This window comes from Prosopis cineraria, unplaced genomic scaffold (genome assembly GCF_029017545.1).
Source record: "Prosopis cineraria cultivar Desert tree isolate PC_DT_omini unplaced genomic scaffold, ASM2901754v1 PC10, whole genome shotgun sequence".
Classification (NCBI taxonomy): Eukaryota; Viridiplantae; Streptophyta; class Magnoliopsida; order Fabales; family Fabaceae; genus Prosopis; species Prosopis cineraria.
The window spans coordinates 30,595,637-30,611,030 of NW_026555341.1; the positions used below are offsets into that span (position 1 = coordinate 30,595,637).

The 15,394-nt window shown below is 31.2% G+C and overlaps 2 protein-coding genes across 2 annotated transcripts; both read left to right on the forward strand.

The window, feature by feature from the left end:
* The first annotated feature begins 8,264 nt into the window (after positions 1-8,264).
* Positions 8,265-15,117, forward strand: LOC129321909 (disease resistance protein Roq1-like). Its single transcript, XM_054967876.1, has 7 exons — positions 8,265-8,756; positions 10,128-10,199; positions 11,295-11,437; positions 11,742-11,810; positions 12,027-13,089; positions 13,679-13,960; positions 14,662-15,117. Exons 5-7 carry the CDS (start codon positions 12,136-12,138, stop codon positions 14,989-14,991), a joined length of 1,566 nt encoding a protein of 521 aa, XP_054823851.1. The 5' UTR covers positions 8,265-8,756; positions 10,128-10,199; positions 11,295-11,437; positions 11,742-11,810; positions 12,027-12,135; the 3' UTR covers positions 14,992-15,117.
* LOC129322549 (protein VARIATION IN COMPOUND TRIGGERED ROOT growth response-like) lies at positions 8,367-8,921 on the forward strand. Its single transcript, XM_054968851.1, has one exon. The coding sequence runs from the start codon at positions 8,367-8,369 to the stop codon at positions 8,919-8,921; it is 555 nt and encodes a 184-aa protein (XP_054824826.1).
* Positions 15,118-15,394: the final 277 nt, after the last annotated feature.

The following is a 15,394-nucleotide window of genomic DNA, read 5'->3' on the forward strand; positions in this document are numbered from 1 at the left end:
GAAAAGTCACTTAATAAAAACTTAGCATTCAATTTTCTTTAGATGACAACTCTATATACTTTTATGGGCCTTTTTAGAATGAGGGCCTACATAGACTGTGCTGAAGCAAATCATCTAATGACCATACAAGATCTGGATCATCATCCCTACAAGGAAGTCATTGATTATGCTAGGTTCTTGTTATTTAGTAATAGTTTTGTTTTCCTTAAAATTTAGGAAGAATTTTAGTTAAAGATTATAGATTAAACTTAATTATTGGTGTGTACAAAAAAATTTAAAAATTTAGTTTACTCTAAAAGTTAAAATGAAAAAAACCAAAGTACCCTTTACTAATTATACAGAATCATTGTGAAAGCAATAGACAAGCCCAAGCATTGTAAGCCTAATAAAGAGTCCTAATAATACTAGAACCCATTTACCTTTTATTTGTTATATGTATGGAATTATTTATTCTTTATTGTTTCATCTGAATACATGGCTTCCTATAGCCTGTTAGGGTTGTGTATGATCACTATATAAAGGAAATCATACATAAGGCTTTGTGCACCACTTTTTACAATTTTTATTCTTGCATATTTCTTATCTTGGTATCAGAGCCAAAAGGCTTACTGCCATAGCAGAGGAATCATCCTATTCACTTTCGACCCCACAATCTTCCAACACCTCTTGTCTTTTAGCCACCAACCTTCCCAAAAACTTATCTATAGTAACTCTTTCTCAATCGGTTTCTGTCAAGCTAGACAAAACTAATTACCTATTATGGCAGACTCATGTTTTTCCAATCCTCAAAGTTAGAAGCTTGAAAGCTTCATCAATGGAACCAAACCTTATCCTCCTCAGTTTATTTTAGAAAACAATGTATCCAAACTCAATCTAAAATTTGAAGATTGGGTCTCAGCTGACCAACTTATTTTTGGTTGGCTTCTCAATACCATGACTCTCGAAATTTCATCTTAGATGACTTAAGTCTCGACTGCCTGTAGTCTCTAGACTGCTGCACGTGAGATAGCTACTGCTCAAAACAAATCTCTGTATTCTTATGCTACGTAGTGAATTACAAAGCACCAAGAATGGTGCGCTAAGAATGGAAGCTTATCTAGCTAAGATGCAAACACTTTCTGAAAGCCTTACACTCACTAGAAGTCCTCTTCCTCAGTTTGATTTCTTTCTTCAAGTCTTAGCTAGTCTCGATGGCGAATATAATCCTATTGTTGTGTAACTCTCGTGTTCCAAGGAGGTTGGATAGACTTTTAAACCACTCTTTTTACCTTTAAAAGTTGTCTCAAGCAGCTCAATTAAGTCGCTCAACTGAATTTGAACACATCAAATTAGTTTGTTAATTTTTCACAAGCTTCTCATGGTACATAGAAAGGCTCTTATGGTACAAGAGGCACTTGCGATGGTCGTGGATAAGCTAGATATGGTAGTAAGTCACCGTGTTAGCTCTGTGACAAACTTGGGTACTCAGTCAAGGATTATTTTTGTCATTTTGATCACAACTTTAATCCACCCAGTAACTCTCATCATCTTACCTTAGATACTAGCTCCTTAGGTTTCAACGAGGCTTTTTATGCAACACCAGAGACCATAACTGATGATAGCTAGTATTTAGATAGTGGAGCAACAACCCATGTAACTAATGATGCTATTCGGCTTAATAAATCAGTGGTTAGTGATAGTAAGGTTCAATTATTTGTGACAAATGTAGTAACCTCCCTGTTGAATGAATAGGTTCATCTAAGATTCAAAATATTCCTGAAGCTACAGTGAAACTTAATGACTAAACTCTTAGATGAAAAATTTACTTAGCATTCAAAAATTTACTTAGCATTCCTAAACTCTCTCAGATGATAATGATGCTATTATTCTAATGAATTCCTATGATGTTATTATTAAGAATCAAGAAATAGGGTAGATTTTGCTATAGGGAGATGAAGTGATAGTGGATTATATAGAGTGGATGCTAAGAAGGTCAAAAAGAGTGAAGTTTCTTATGTTGACCAACAGCATGCTAAGTCAAATCTTGCTTTTACTGCAAGTAGTGAAGAAGTCCAACATGATAAGAATAATACAAATGATCCTTTGAAGCTTTGGCATTATATATGAGGATATCCTAATGATAGGATTCTGAATCAAGTTATTAGAAAATGTAAATTGAAAGTCAATAGTAAAACTGAACTTGTGTTTTGTGAATCTTACAAGTATGAAAAATCTCACCCACTTCCATTCAAGGTTTCTACTTTTAAAACTTCTAAACCTTTACAATTAATTCAAACTTATCTTTAGGGGTCTTCTCCTCCTCCTTTAGTGAATGGTTTTCATTATTATGTGTTATTCTTGGATGACTATAATAGATACTTATGGATTTTTTCTAATGTTTATCCAATTCAAATAATTTGCTGAAAGGTAGTTTGACAGTAAAATTAAGATTATTCAAAGTGATTCGGGAGGTGAATGTAGAAGTTTTTCTAAAACTTTACAAGAAGTTGGAATTATGTTTAGACATTCTTGTCCACATACTTCTCAACAAAATGGTAGAGCAAAAAGGAAACACCAACACATTGTTGAAATGGGACTCACTTTGCTAGATTCAGCAAAACTGCCTCTTTATTATTGGTGGGAGGCTTTTCGCACAGCCATTATTATTATAAATCAACTTCATAGCAGTGTTTTTGGGGGAATTTCTCCCTATATGAAGTTGTTGATTATGACAATCTTAAAGTTTTTAGGTCAACTTGTTACCCTTGTTTGAGAGCATATAACCAGCACAAATTTCAATTTAGAATTATTAAATGTGCATTTCTTGGCTATAGCAACTCTCACAAAGGTTTTAAATGTTTAAGTTCCATAAGTCAAATCTATATTTCTAGACATGTTGAGTTTAATGAGAAGGAGTTTTCTTTTGAAACAAGTTTTATCAACAAAAGAGATGTACCTGTTGAGGAAATTCATCCTAGCATCTTTTTCAAACCATTTTTATCAGCCTTGCCAGAACAATGTCTAGCCTCAAGCAATCAATCCTCTCATTCATCTCAAATTTCTACTTGTGCTCTTCAATCTGCTACACGAAGTAACACAACTCAAAGTGAATCACTTTCATTAGCTGAAGGTAGCGACAATATCAAAGAACTAAATGTAGAAGAAGTAGAAGAAAATGACTCCAATAATGCTGATTCATACCAAGATTCTGGTACTAGTCCTGAACTCACAATTAATAGTTTTAATAATTTAAATGAGCAAGAAAATACTATTACTACACAAAATAAACATTCTATGGTTATTAGGAGTAAAGCTAGAGTTTTTAAACCAAAAACTCCTTTTATTAGTTCAGTTGATTCCATTTCTAATGAAATTTCAGAGCCTCTAACTATTATAAAAGCCTTGAAATTTGAGTTGTGGAGAAAGGCAATGCTAGAAGAGTTTAATGCATTGGTAAAAAATAAAACGTGGGTTTTGGTACCTAATACTGGAAGAGAAAAGCCTATGGATTGCAAATGGGTATTTGAAGCCAAGTTTAATCTAGATAGATCTTTCCATAAACCTAAAACTTGTCTAGTAGCTAAAGGTTTTCAACAACATTTAGGAATTGATTATGATGAGAATTTTAGCCCTGTCTTGAAGCTTACAACACTAAGGTTCATTTTGACTCTAGTTGTAAGTTTCAAGTGGCAAATAAGAGAGCTAGATATTATTAATACTTTTCTAAATGGTTTTCTACAAGAGGAAGTATTTATGAAGCAGCTTGAGGGATTCTTTGACAAAAGATTTCCAAACCATATTTGTCTTTTGAATAAGGAAATTTATGGCTTAAAACAAGCCCCAAGAGCATGGTTTGATAGATTAAAGTCCACTCTACTCAGCTGGAATTTTAAACACTCTAAATGTGATAATTCCTTGTTCTTTTTAAAGTTGAATTCAAGTGTGATGTTTGTTCTAGTCTATGTAGATGACATTATCATTATAGGGAGTAATCCTACTATGCTGACTCAATTCATTTGACAACTTAATTGTTTATTTCCTTTGAAGGATCTTGGGAATCTACATCACTTTCTTGGCATTGAGGCTCACAGAGATGTCACTGGTATCTACTTAAAGCAAGAAAAATATGTTATGGATGTTCTCAAGAAATTTGGCATGGCAACGTGTGCATTTGTTCCTACTCCCATGGTTGTTAACAAATGTTATCTATCAATATGAGTACTCCTTTTAAGAATACATCTATCTACAGGCAAGCAGTTGGTGCTCTACAATATTTGATTAATACTTGAACCGACATAATGTTTGTTGTGAATAGATTAAGTCAATTTCTCCATGCACCCACAGATCAACATTGGCAAGCAATTAAACGAGTACTAAGGTATCTCAAGGGTACAACAGATTTGTGCTTATGTGTCAAACTAAGTCAATTTTTTACCTTACATGGCTTCTCTGACGTTGTTTGGGTAGTGTGTGTGGATGATCGATGATCAATTAGAGGCTATTGTGTCTATCTCAGTGATTCGCTCATTGTTTGGTCTGGGACAAAATAGAGAGTCGTTTCTCGTTCCTTCACCGAATCTGAATACAGAGCCTTAGCTAATCTAACTACTAAGCTCACATGGCTTCAATCACTCTTTTCTGAGATCAGTTTCAAGCTGTAGCAAATTCCTATTGCTTGGTGTGACAATCTGAGCACCTCTGCTCTGGCTTCAAACCCAATGTATCATGCATGGACAAAGCATATTAAGCTAGATATCCATTTTGTATGAGATCGAGTTATTTCTTGCCAATTGTCTGTTTGCTATGTATCATCATCAGACCAAGTAGCTGATTTCTTCATGACACTACTATCGAATAGCACCAAAATTAATAAAAACTAGATTTTGCAATAAAGTTCAAGCTAGGTCGTCTCCCTAAGAGTCGATAAAGTAACTATCTGAATTATGGTTACGAAAAGGTAAATAATGGGGGGTTTTATGATAAAATTAAAACTAAATTAGAATTAAATAAATAGAGAAAATTCAACTAATAAAATTATCAAGCACAAGCAGTACAATCAATCACAACCCAATCACCTAAATTTAATCTTCCCCGTCCACAAAATAAATTAATTTTATTTAACTTTATTATTCTTATTCTATTATATATTTCTCAAATTATCATTCAGGAATTAAACAATAAATTAAGTTGTAGATTAATTGAAATCTCCCTCAACCCACAACCTAACAATTGTTCTAAGCTAGCCACACCAGAAACAAAGCATGAATAATCACCCAAGCTAGGCCAAATTACTCTTATGTTACTATATCAATCGATTATAGCAAGCAAAACCTCAGATAAAATTTATAACCTAAACATTATGCAATAAAGCTACTCTAATCAATAATAGCAATTAAAGCATAAAATTCAGAGGTAGAGAGAAGAAGAGTAAATTGGAATAAAGCTAAAATAAATTCTTCCTTGAGTATCAAAGATTTTAATTAAAATTTAGGATCATGGTTAGTGATTGATCATATAAAAAAAATTAATTATTCATAAAATTAAAAATCAAACCAACATGAGATGAGAATAGGAGAAGCCATCACCTGTATTGAAGAAAAAAAGAATAGCGATCACTTTTGTCCTTTCTTCTTCCTCCTACGCACGCTGCCACTTGTTTCTTTTCTCCTCTCCGTCAAAAACCGTGCTTCCTTTTTTCTGTATCCGTTGTGCCTCCTGTGCCGTGTATTTGCTTTACACACACACACACACACATATCGCGTCTCTCTTTCTTTCTTTTCTAATAAAAATCAATAATTTATTAAAAAGATAAAACTACCTTAAATAACCCTAATTGAAAACTACACTAAAAAATTTAAAATAAATCTAAATAAAATTTTTAAAATTTAATTCTTGATTTGATTTCCAAACATGCCCAGATTCTTCTTATCTAAAATAATATTTATCAATATCTTCCAAATTGAATCTAGAAAATCTACACAAATAAAATAAAATTAAATAGCACCTGTGCACAAATATTAAAGATATCATTTATATTTTAAAATCATAAATTTAGATAATTAAAATTTTAAAATTGAATATTAGCTAATAAAATTAAATAATATCTAATTAAACTCAATTAGCCTCAAATAACTATTTAAAAGTCTAAATTAAAAAAATAAAAATATATAAAATTGTTATTTATCACTTCATAAAGGCACTGTCTCACTCATGATTTCAAGTGTTAAGAGACAAACTTGGTTTGGTCAGAAGCCCAATCCTTTGTTTGAGGGGGATTGTGAAAGCAATAGACAAGCCCAAGCACTATAAGCCTAACAAAGAGTCCTAATAATACTAGAACTCATTTACCTTTTATTTGTTATATGTATTAGAATTGTTTATTCTTTATTATTTCATCTGAATACGTGGCTTCCTATGGCCTATTAGGGTTGTGTATTATCACTATATAAAGGAAATCATACATAAGGCTCTTTGCGCCATCTCCTACAATTTCTATTATTGCATATTTCTTATCTATCATTAGTCGTCATTATTTGACATGCCAAGTCTTAGACATTGCAAACAGAAATATCACTTGTTAAATTAGTAACTTTATTTGTTAATTTATTAATATTAGTTATAAATTAATGATAAAGTTAGAAAATTAATAACTGATGTTACTTCTTATCTAACAAACGAATATAATTTACAACTTATATCAATAAATTAATAAATAAAATAAAAAAATTAATAACTAATAATGTTATATAATAATGAAGGGTACAGTCTTTTCATCCTTGAAATTATTTTTATCTTAATTCCCTTAAATTAAACTGAAATTTTAAATTTTTTTAAGACCTACTAATAATTAAGTCTCATCCATGATTCTTAATTGAAAATTTCTTTAAAAATTATCTCTTATGCTCATTTACTTGCTAGTCAGGCTTTTGTTAGCACTGGTCTAAATTTTTTTCTTTTGTTTTGTTTTGTTTGGCTTTTTTTTTTCTTTTGTTTTGTTTTGTTAGGCTTTTTTTTTTTTTTGTGCTTATATGAACAGCTCCCACGAAATGAATGATGACGTCGAGGTAACCTGGTTTTCCGTGTTTTTGAGTAATGTTATCCCGTATTTATTTATTCATTTTTTAAATAACGTAGGGACCGGTGAGTGTCGCGTTCTTGAAATTGAGAAGGCAATTGCACGGTAGACTTGAAGTCAGCAGTCAGCGTCAATAATGGGGCAGCTTTATTGATCAAAAGAAAATAATGGTGGGCTGCTTTATATAGTCAAAGTGTTCACACCGTGTCTCTTGACGGAATGGCGTAGGGGACGCGCAGGAGAAATAAAATCATGGGCATGAAATATGGATAATGAAATTATTTAATGACTAGCAAGTAAAAAAATCAATGAGCCTCAAAAAAGAAAGGCTGCATGATTTTACTCGCAGCATATGATGAGGAAACCATAATTTAATATTTATAATAATTTAAAAATCACACCCAATATTTTTGCCAATCAACAAACGAGGACTATTAATTAGTCATGCTATCTCTATTCTATTTTATAAGATGATTTTTGAAGTAATTTAATGGTTTAGAATATATATATATTTTTAAAAACCATTTGTTAAAAAAATTTATTTTAAAATTATCCCTCATTATTTTACTCTTTTTGATAAGATCATGGTTTCACCCCTTAAATATATTTCTGTCTCTTTCTTTTATTAAATAAAAATCATTTTTAAAAGTTCACAGAGAAATTAAAATTCTAAAATTTACACTTGATTAATTGATTTTATTACTATTTTCAATTTTTATTATAAAAATGTCTTATAAAACAAGACAAAAGGTATTAACATTAAGGAAATAATAAGAAAATAGCTCAAGATTTCTTAATTATTTAAGGGCCAAGCGTATCATCACGGGAACAAATTCTCGGAAGTTGATATCTATAAAATTTCATAAGATATTTTCTATATTTTATTATTTTTTATAAAATATAAAAATGTTCTATCTATTCTTTAAAAAAATAAAACTTCAATGAAATTTACAGATTCTCAGAAAATTCATTCATAGTGCATCGCAGAACTTTTAACTTTATTAGGCTAGGTAATATGTACTTGTAAATGGATAACATATTTTTTATTATTTATTAAAATTTTTAAAATCTTTTTTAAATTGATATTACCTTTAAAAATATTTCATAAACTTCTGTAGAGCGGAAAGAGCAAGCCATATGGAACCCCAGGGAAGCAGGGAACGACAATCACTTGACCCGATATGTCTAATTTTGTAATTTTCTATGCCGAGTGAACACCAAGTGGCCTTTACTTAACCAATCATCACTTGCTCCCACTTTTTGCTGATATTGTTGATATATCGCAGTGAGTAGAGTGGCCTTTACTTTACGAATGGATCCCCAGAGCAGCGTTTCTTCTTCTTCAAAGAGGGTCTGGAAATATGATGTGGCTATAAGTTACAATGATATGGAAACTGACTCGGTTTATAGAATGCTTTGGAGTGCTTTAGGAACAAAATATTTCGTCAGAATCGGCAGCAGATGGGTTAACCCATTAGAAAAAATTGAAGAATCCCAGATTTATGTAGCTGTCTTCTCAAAAAGTTTTGTTTACTCATCACGTTGCTTGGACACACTGGCAGTAATGTTTGAGTGCATGAAGGTACCTGGCCACAAATTTCTGCCAATTTTCTTCAACATCGATCCGTCTGAAGTGAAAACATGGCTCGCTCCATTTCAGACACTACTGGAACGCCCAGATTTGGTCATACAAAACTGCCAAGTAATTATTAATGTTCTGTTTGGTTTATATGTTGTTGGATGTGGATCTGATTCTTCATATCTCATCTCATCTCATCTTTATGATCTCAATCAAAGAAATAGAGATGCAGAGGAAAGTTGTATATTATGTTTCCAAGACGTGGGCAGCACCTTCCTGGAGGAGTGAAGCCTCCTCCGGACCTCCGACATGCATAATTTCGACTGTGTGGACCGTTCAAATTTAATATTTTTTATTTTTATTTGTAAAAAAATTAATAAATTTTTTCATCAATTTAGACGGTCCATATCTGATATAAATAGTCCAAGTTTATTACTTTTTTATATATTAACTTTCTAGATATATTATAGATAATGCAGGTTTAATATTAAAATTTTTATAAATTAAATGTGAATTATTCATATTAAATCTAGACTGTTTATATTGGTGAACAAATTTATTAAATTTTTTACAATTTATGTAATTTTTTATTTTAAAAAAATGTGAAATAAAAAATAAATTAAAATATTAAATTTTGATTGTCCAAATTAAAAACTCAACGGTTCAAATTATGCACATCCTCAAGGGAGGTGTGGAGGGAAGCTGAATCCGACTTTCCTTTATGTTTAATTTACCCCAATGCATTCCAATCTTCAGGTGTAAATTAGGTTAATGATAAATTTCCTTCAAGATATAGTGAAGATTCTTGAGTATATATTATACCTTCAAAATTTAAGACAACAATGATTTTTAGAAAGTGTTAATTTGACTTTATTTCTGATACATTTAAAAGCAAAAACAATAAGTTTTAATAGTTAGAAGTTTTGGATGATCAAAATGAGTAATAATGATGGGTATTTATATATAATAAAGCCAGGCATCGAAGTGGTACCTTTTAAATAATAAAACTATCTTTACAAATTGTAGCCAATGTTTTGATTCATTACCCTTATATTAAGTTCATAAAAAATTTTATGTTAATTCATAAACACCCCTATGTTGGTTCATGTCTAATAATTAATATTAATAAATGATTATTTATAATAACTTTTTATGAAAATAACATCCTCTAAAAATGTAGAGGTTTTTGAAACATACATTTCCTTTCCTCAAGTAATAACTTTTAATTTTATAATCTCCCAAATGTGCATTGAAAATTTAAAGAGATATGACATTGGTGATTATAACTCTCTAAATAACTCTCCATGAATATTTCTTAATTTATAATGACATAACTCCTTAATTAATAAGGACATGACATTTCAAAGAATATGATTTTTCAAAAAAAAAATCTCTTTATTTTAAAAATATTGTAAGGATATGTTGCAATGTGGGAATAATATATACTCAGATTTCTTCCACATAATTTTTATCCTTGTTCTCTTATTTTCTTAGGGAAGATCAAAGACGAGTTGTTGGCAAAATAGCTGTGGAGGCAAAGAGAACTCTGGTTGAAGAAAAAGAGACGTGAGTTACATTCTGTTTAATTATTTTTTTTTTTTTTTGGGTATGAGATATTATCATTCTGATAAGAACTCTTTGTTCATGCTTAAATTGATCAAACCACTTATTTATGTTTTCAACAAGAGTAATAGAACAAAGGAAATAGAACAATTATAAAATTAACAATGCAAGACTATTTTGGCAAAGCTAGGGGTCGGATTTCCATATGCCACTTTGGTTTTCATTCAAGGAGCGAGAGTTTTCCTATTAGTTTACCATTTGAAACTACCCAACCAGCTTCTGAGAGTACTAATGATACTTATATTACACAAGGGTTTGGGAAGCAAGAATGGTTGAATGTTACTAAGAAACTATGGTTTCAGATTCGCAATGGATGTCCAGAGAAGTGTATGGTCATCATCCAAGGAGATATCAGTGATGGTCGGCGCCACATATAAATCATGAGGGGCAAAAGCACCCCTTCGACTTTAAAAAAAAAAAAAATGCAAGGAGGGTTTATATATTCTAATACTTTGCACTTCTTGAATCAAATATTTTGCACCCCTTAGTCTCACTTTAAAGATATTTGGGTTTCAAAAAATTTTATACTCTCTTGAAGTTAGTGATGAGATTAACAGTTGCCACAACAACGGTAAAAGGAGAATTTTTTTTTATAAAATTTGTGAAAAATAGGTTGTGAAATCATATAGAAAATCCATTGATGAATAATTATCTAATTACTTATATTAAAAAAGATATTTTTCTTAGTATCAACAATGAGATGATTGTTTAACGATTTCATAACATGAAATCATACAAAGTACAATTGTTTTTAAAATTATTACGTTACTTTTAAATTATTAATTTTAAAAATGTTGCACCCATGGCCCAGAGTCCTGGCATCACCACTGGAGATATGGCCATGGAGCTGTGATGTGTTTTTATTAAATTTCATAACTGAGGAAAATTGCTCATTTGTTGAGGAGCTTCGCAATGCTCTATATAGATGTGGTCTGGTTATGGCTTCTCGAGATTCTATTGCTCGAGCTCCCTTGAACAACTACAAGCTTCGTGTTTTTATCGTCTCAAAAAACTGAGGCCCAAACACCCTACTTGCAGGAACTGAACTCATGGAGAGGCCAGTTTCTATCAATTTTTTTGGAGGTGGATCCCTTTCAAGTACATAGTGGTTTTCATAAACTGCTTGAACAAAAGTTGGGGCCATGTTCACTTCCTATACAAGATTTGGTGGTTCAAGATAAGTACGACCTTCTTCTCTAATTGTTCTGTGCGTATTTTAAAATCTCTTCCTTTCAGAGCATTTTTAAGAGACAAAGTGGGGTAGAGAAAAGAAATATATTGTGATTCAATTATCATTTCATCTTTGTCTTCTTTCCTTAGTTAATTACTCAATTTCTGGAATGGTTCATTTTATATAAATTTAGGCAATTGATTCATAGATTAGTGTGCAGTCAATTTCATTTTCTTGACAATCTTCCCCATCAATAATTGACATCTGTTCACTTCATTGGTGGCGCTAATTTTCTTTTCTTTCATCTTATTCAGGAGAGACCAGTCGCGGGTTATTCGTAATATTGTTGAGAAATCTACCAAAATTTTGTGTGCGCATGATTGGTAAGTAACATTATTTTAGTTCTTTATGGTTCTTTCTCTACATATACTTGGCTGTATCAAATTGATCAAGTCCTTTTTTATGTGTGTATGCGGATAGAGAAAAAAGATTTGAAATCTCATGTAACAAAATTATGAGTTAATTGAAATCTTGTCCGCACTCATACATATATGAAATAATAACTGCTAAATTACTTTTATTCTTCTTCTCTTCTACAGGATATCATCGCGATATGACATCGAAGCATATGTAAGGGAAATAGATAAATCAGGAGAAATAGCTACAGTTGGGATAGGATATTGTCGTGTAGAGAAATTAATTGAGCTCATGGACTTAGGCTCAAATTATGATGTGCGAGTTGTAGGGATTGGTGGGATGGGGGGAGTAGGGAAGACAGCTCTTGCCAAAGATGTCTTTAAAAAAATCTCCCACCTTTTTTATTCTGCCTATTTCATCTCCACTCCAACTACCACTCAAGATTATCCTCCAAGTCAATCCATATTAAAGGAGGCATTTCTTCAGATAGCTTTGCCAAAAGAATTTCAACCTTCACGTTTAAAAAGCCCAAGACTCCAGAGGATGCTTGTTGTTTTTGATGATATTGAGTGCTCGAAACATTTTGATGGAGGATGGATTAGACGGTTGTTTGGAGGAGGAAGTAGAATTATCATAACAAGCAGAGATGAGGGACTACTCCTTAGACATCTTGGAGTAGATGAGATTCACAAGGTAGAACTATTGAATCAAAATGAAGCTCGTCGACTTTTCAGCAAAATTGTTTTCAAAAGTGATAAACCAATGATAGTTTATGAGGAGCTGACCCTCAAAGCACTTAAATATGCTGATGGTCTTCCATTAGCTATTCAATCAGTAGGTTCATCGCTTGTTGATCTAAGTGTCTCAGAGTGGAAAAGTGTGTTGACCAAACTTCAAACAGTTCCTGACCCTTCAGTACTTGCAGTGCTTAAGAAAAGTTTCGATGGACTCACAGATTTGCAAAAGAATGCTTTCTTGGATATTGCATGTTGTTTTACAGGACAAAAGATTGATTATATCAAGGGAATTTTATTTTGTCGATATCTTTTTAGATCTTTTCGTGATATGATAATCGAAAGTCTTATAGAAATGTCACTAATAAACAGATCAAGTCAAAAAATAAAAATACATCGTATCCTACAACAATTAGCAAAATTAACTGTTCAACATGAATCTCCTGGACCTGGAAAGCGGAGTAGGATATGGAATTATGAAGATTTTCGTCATATCATGGAGACAAATACTGTAAGTTCTTTATACTTTAATAGCCTTAAAAGTAAATTATCAATTTCGCCTATAGTAATGTAAGTTGTTAGTTTAGTTCATGAAATACCCCCCAACTTAGATAAAATTATTGCAAAAGACCATGCTTATTCCTTCCGTCCTTAAATGTTAGGAGTTGATACAGGTGGTTAAAAACCCATCTAGAATAGGGTTATTATATCTTTCATCAACCCCCTCCTTGGATTGATGAAGGAGGTAATTGATGAATAATCTGCATCTCTGATAGGATGTTGTAATTGGCTTATCATCTTTAAGAATGATTTCAGTTCTATTTAAAAAAAAAAAAACAATCTAGATGCTTGTGAACAGAAAGGAATGACATTTTAGATAGCATAGACATAATTAACTATGTTAACAAACAGCCCAATTTATGATTTCAACAAAGCCTTTAAGTTGATTTGATTTAAATTGTTTTTTTATAGATTATATGGATAAAACATTTGTAGTTTAGAAATTAGAATCTTAGCTTCTTGTAAAATATATATAAAATTAGGGTGGATAGTTTTGACTTTTTTATATTTACTTGTGCAATACATCCATATTAATTCAGGGAACTGATCGTGTTCAAATCATAGTAGTCTCAAATGATGAAGAACATCCACAGGGGACAACATTGAACATAGATGGTTTATCAAAATTGAGGAAACTCAAAATCCTTATATTCCACAATGTGAAATTTTCAGGAAATCTCTATGATCTTTCTAACAACTTGAAATATCTTTCTTGGCATAAGTATCCACTTAATTATTTGCCATCAAATTTTAAGCCAAAAAGGCTTGTGCAATTGATCATGCCATACAGCAGCATAACACAACTATGGAGAGATGAAAAGGTATTGATAACATGTGTTCATTTATATCAATCAAAACTAAATTCATGATGATCAGTAAAGTTATATGCTGCTTTTAATTTGTTGAACAAACCAGAATTTTATATTTCACAATTTTAGGCTTGTCTGGTTTTTGTTTTTAAAGATTTAAAAATTTATTTGAATAAGCATTTTCAATTTAATTGTATTTAAAACTATTCTCCTTTTTTAAAAAAATAGAAACATTTTAAAGTTGTTTGCATTTTATTTTTATTGTTTTCAAAATATATTATATTTGATTGTTAAAAAATACAGTTATCTTGATCAATTACTATCATAAGCCATCATTGTTACTGACTAGCGACTAGATTTTTAATTATAAAATTGATTTTTAAGTTAACATAACCAAATAGATATTTTCTTTTTATTTTGTTTTCAAACACAGTTTTAAAAATTATATTAAAAAATAGTTTTTAAAAACAAAAAATAAAAACAAAAATGAAAAAGCCCTAAATATCTCATTTTAATTCTTCAAAGAATATTTCTTATTCAATATTTCTCTCATTAAGAGGTGATGAAGCCTCACTGTCATTGGGATATTTCCATGACAAAAGTGTAATTATAGCACCTTTGGCATTGACATTAATGAAGGTGAAAAATTGTTTTGGATGCTTCAATTAAAAGTCTTGTCTTTGAATTTGATGCTTGTCTAATCTGCTATCCAGAAAGAGATGAAGTGGCTGGAGAACTTGAACCTCCGTGGCTCTAAAGATTTGATGAAGATACCTCATTTTCAATTGCTTCAATGTCTTGAGAGGTTAGACTTGGAAGGATGTACTTCATTAGTGCAGCTTCATCCTTCTATTGCGTATCTGAAATGGCTTAAGTTTTTGAATTTGAGGAACTGCACAAATCTAGAAAGTATTCCAAATGAATTATTTCGCAAAAGCTCTCTTGAATTTCTAAATCTGGCTGGCTGCTCCAAATTTGCCCAAAGTTTGAGGTTCAAGAGAGTAATATTAAGTTGGTCTTATGTTAGACTTATGGGGCTTTAATCATGTATTCATTATATGAACACATCTCTTTCTTTGCATTCAGCTTTATCAATATTCTCGTCTGCTACAACATTAATATGTAATATTTGTGTCTATTTGCGTTCGTTATGGAACATTTTTATTTTATAATTATATCCAATCATACATTATTTATGGTGTCTCAGATTTTGACACATCATTTTACAATGAGATAGTCAACCACATATATTTGGCAAACACACTGGATTTAGAGCTAATGGGGCAGATATTATATCATTTAGTCCCATGTTACAGTTTATTTGTATAACGTAGATATTTTTTCTTAAAACTTGGTTTAACAAATTGAATTATGTTTATATTATGTAATTTAAAAATAGATCTAGATGTATAATGACCGAAAAGGATATAAATTTTATGATACACA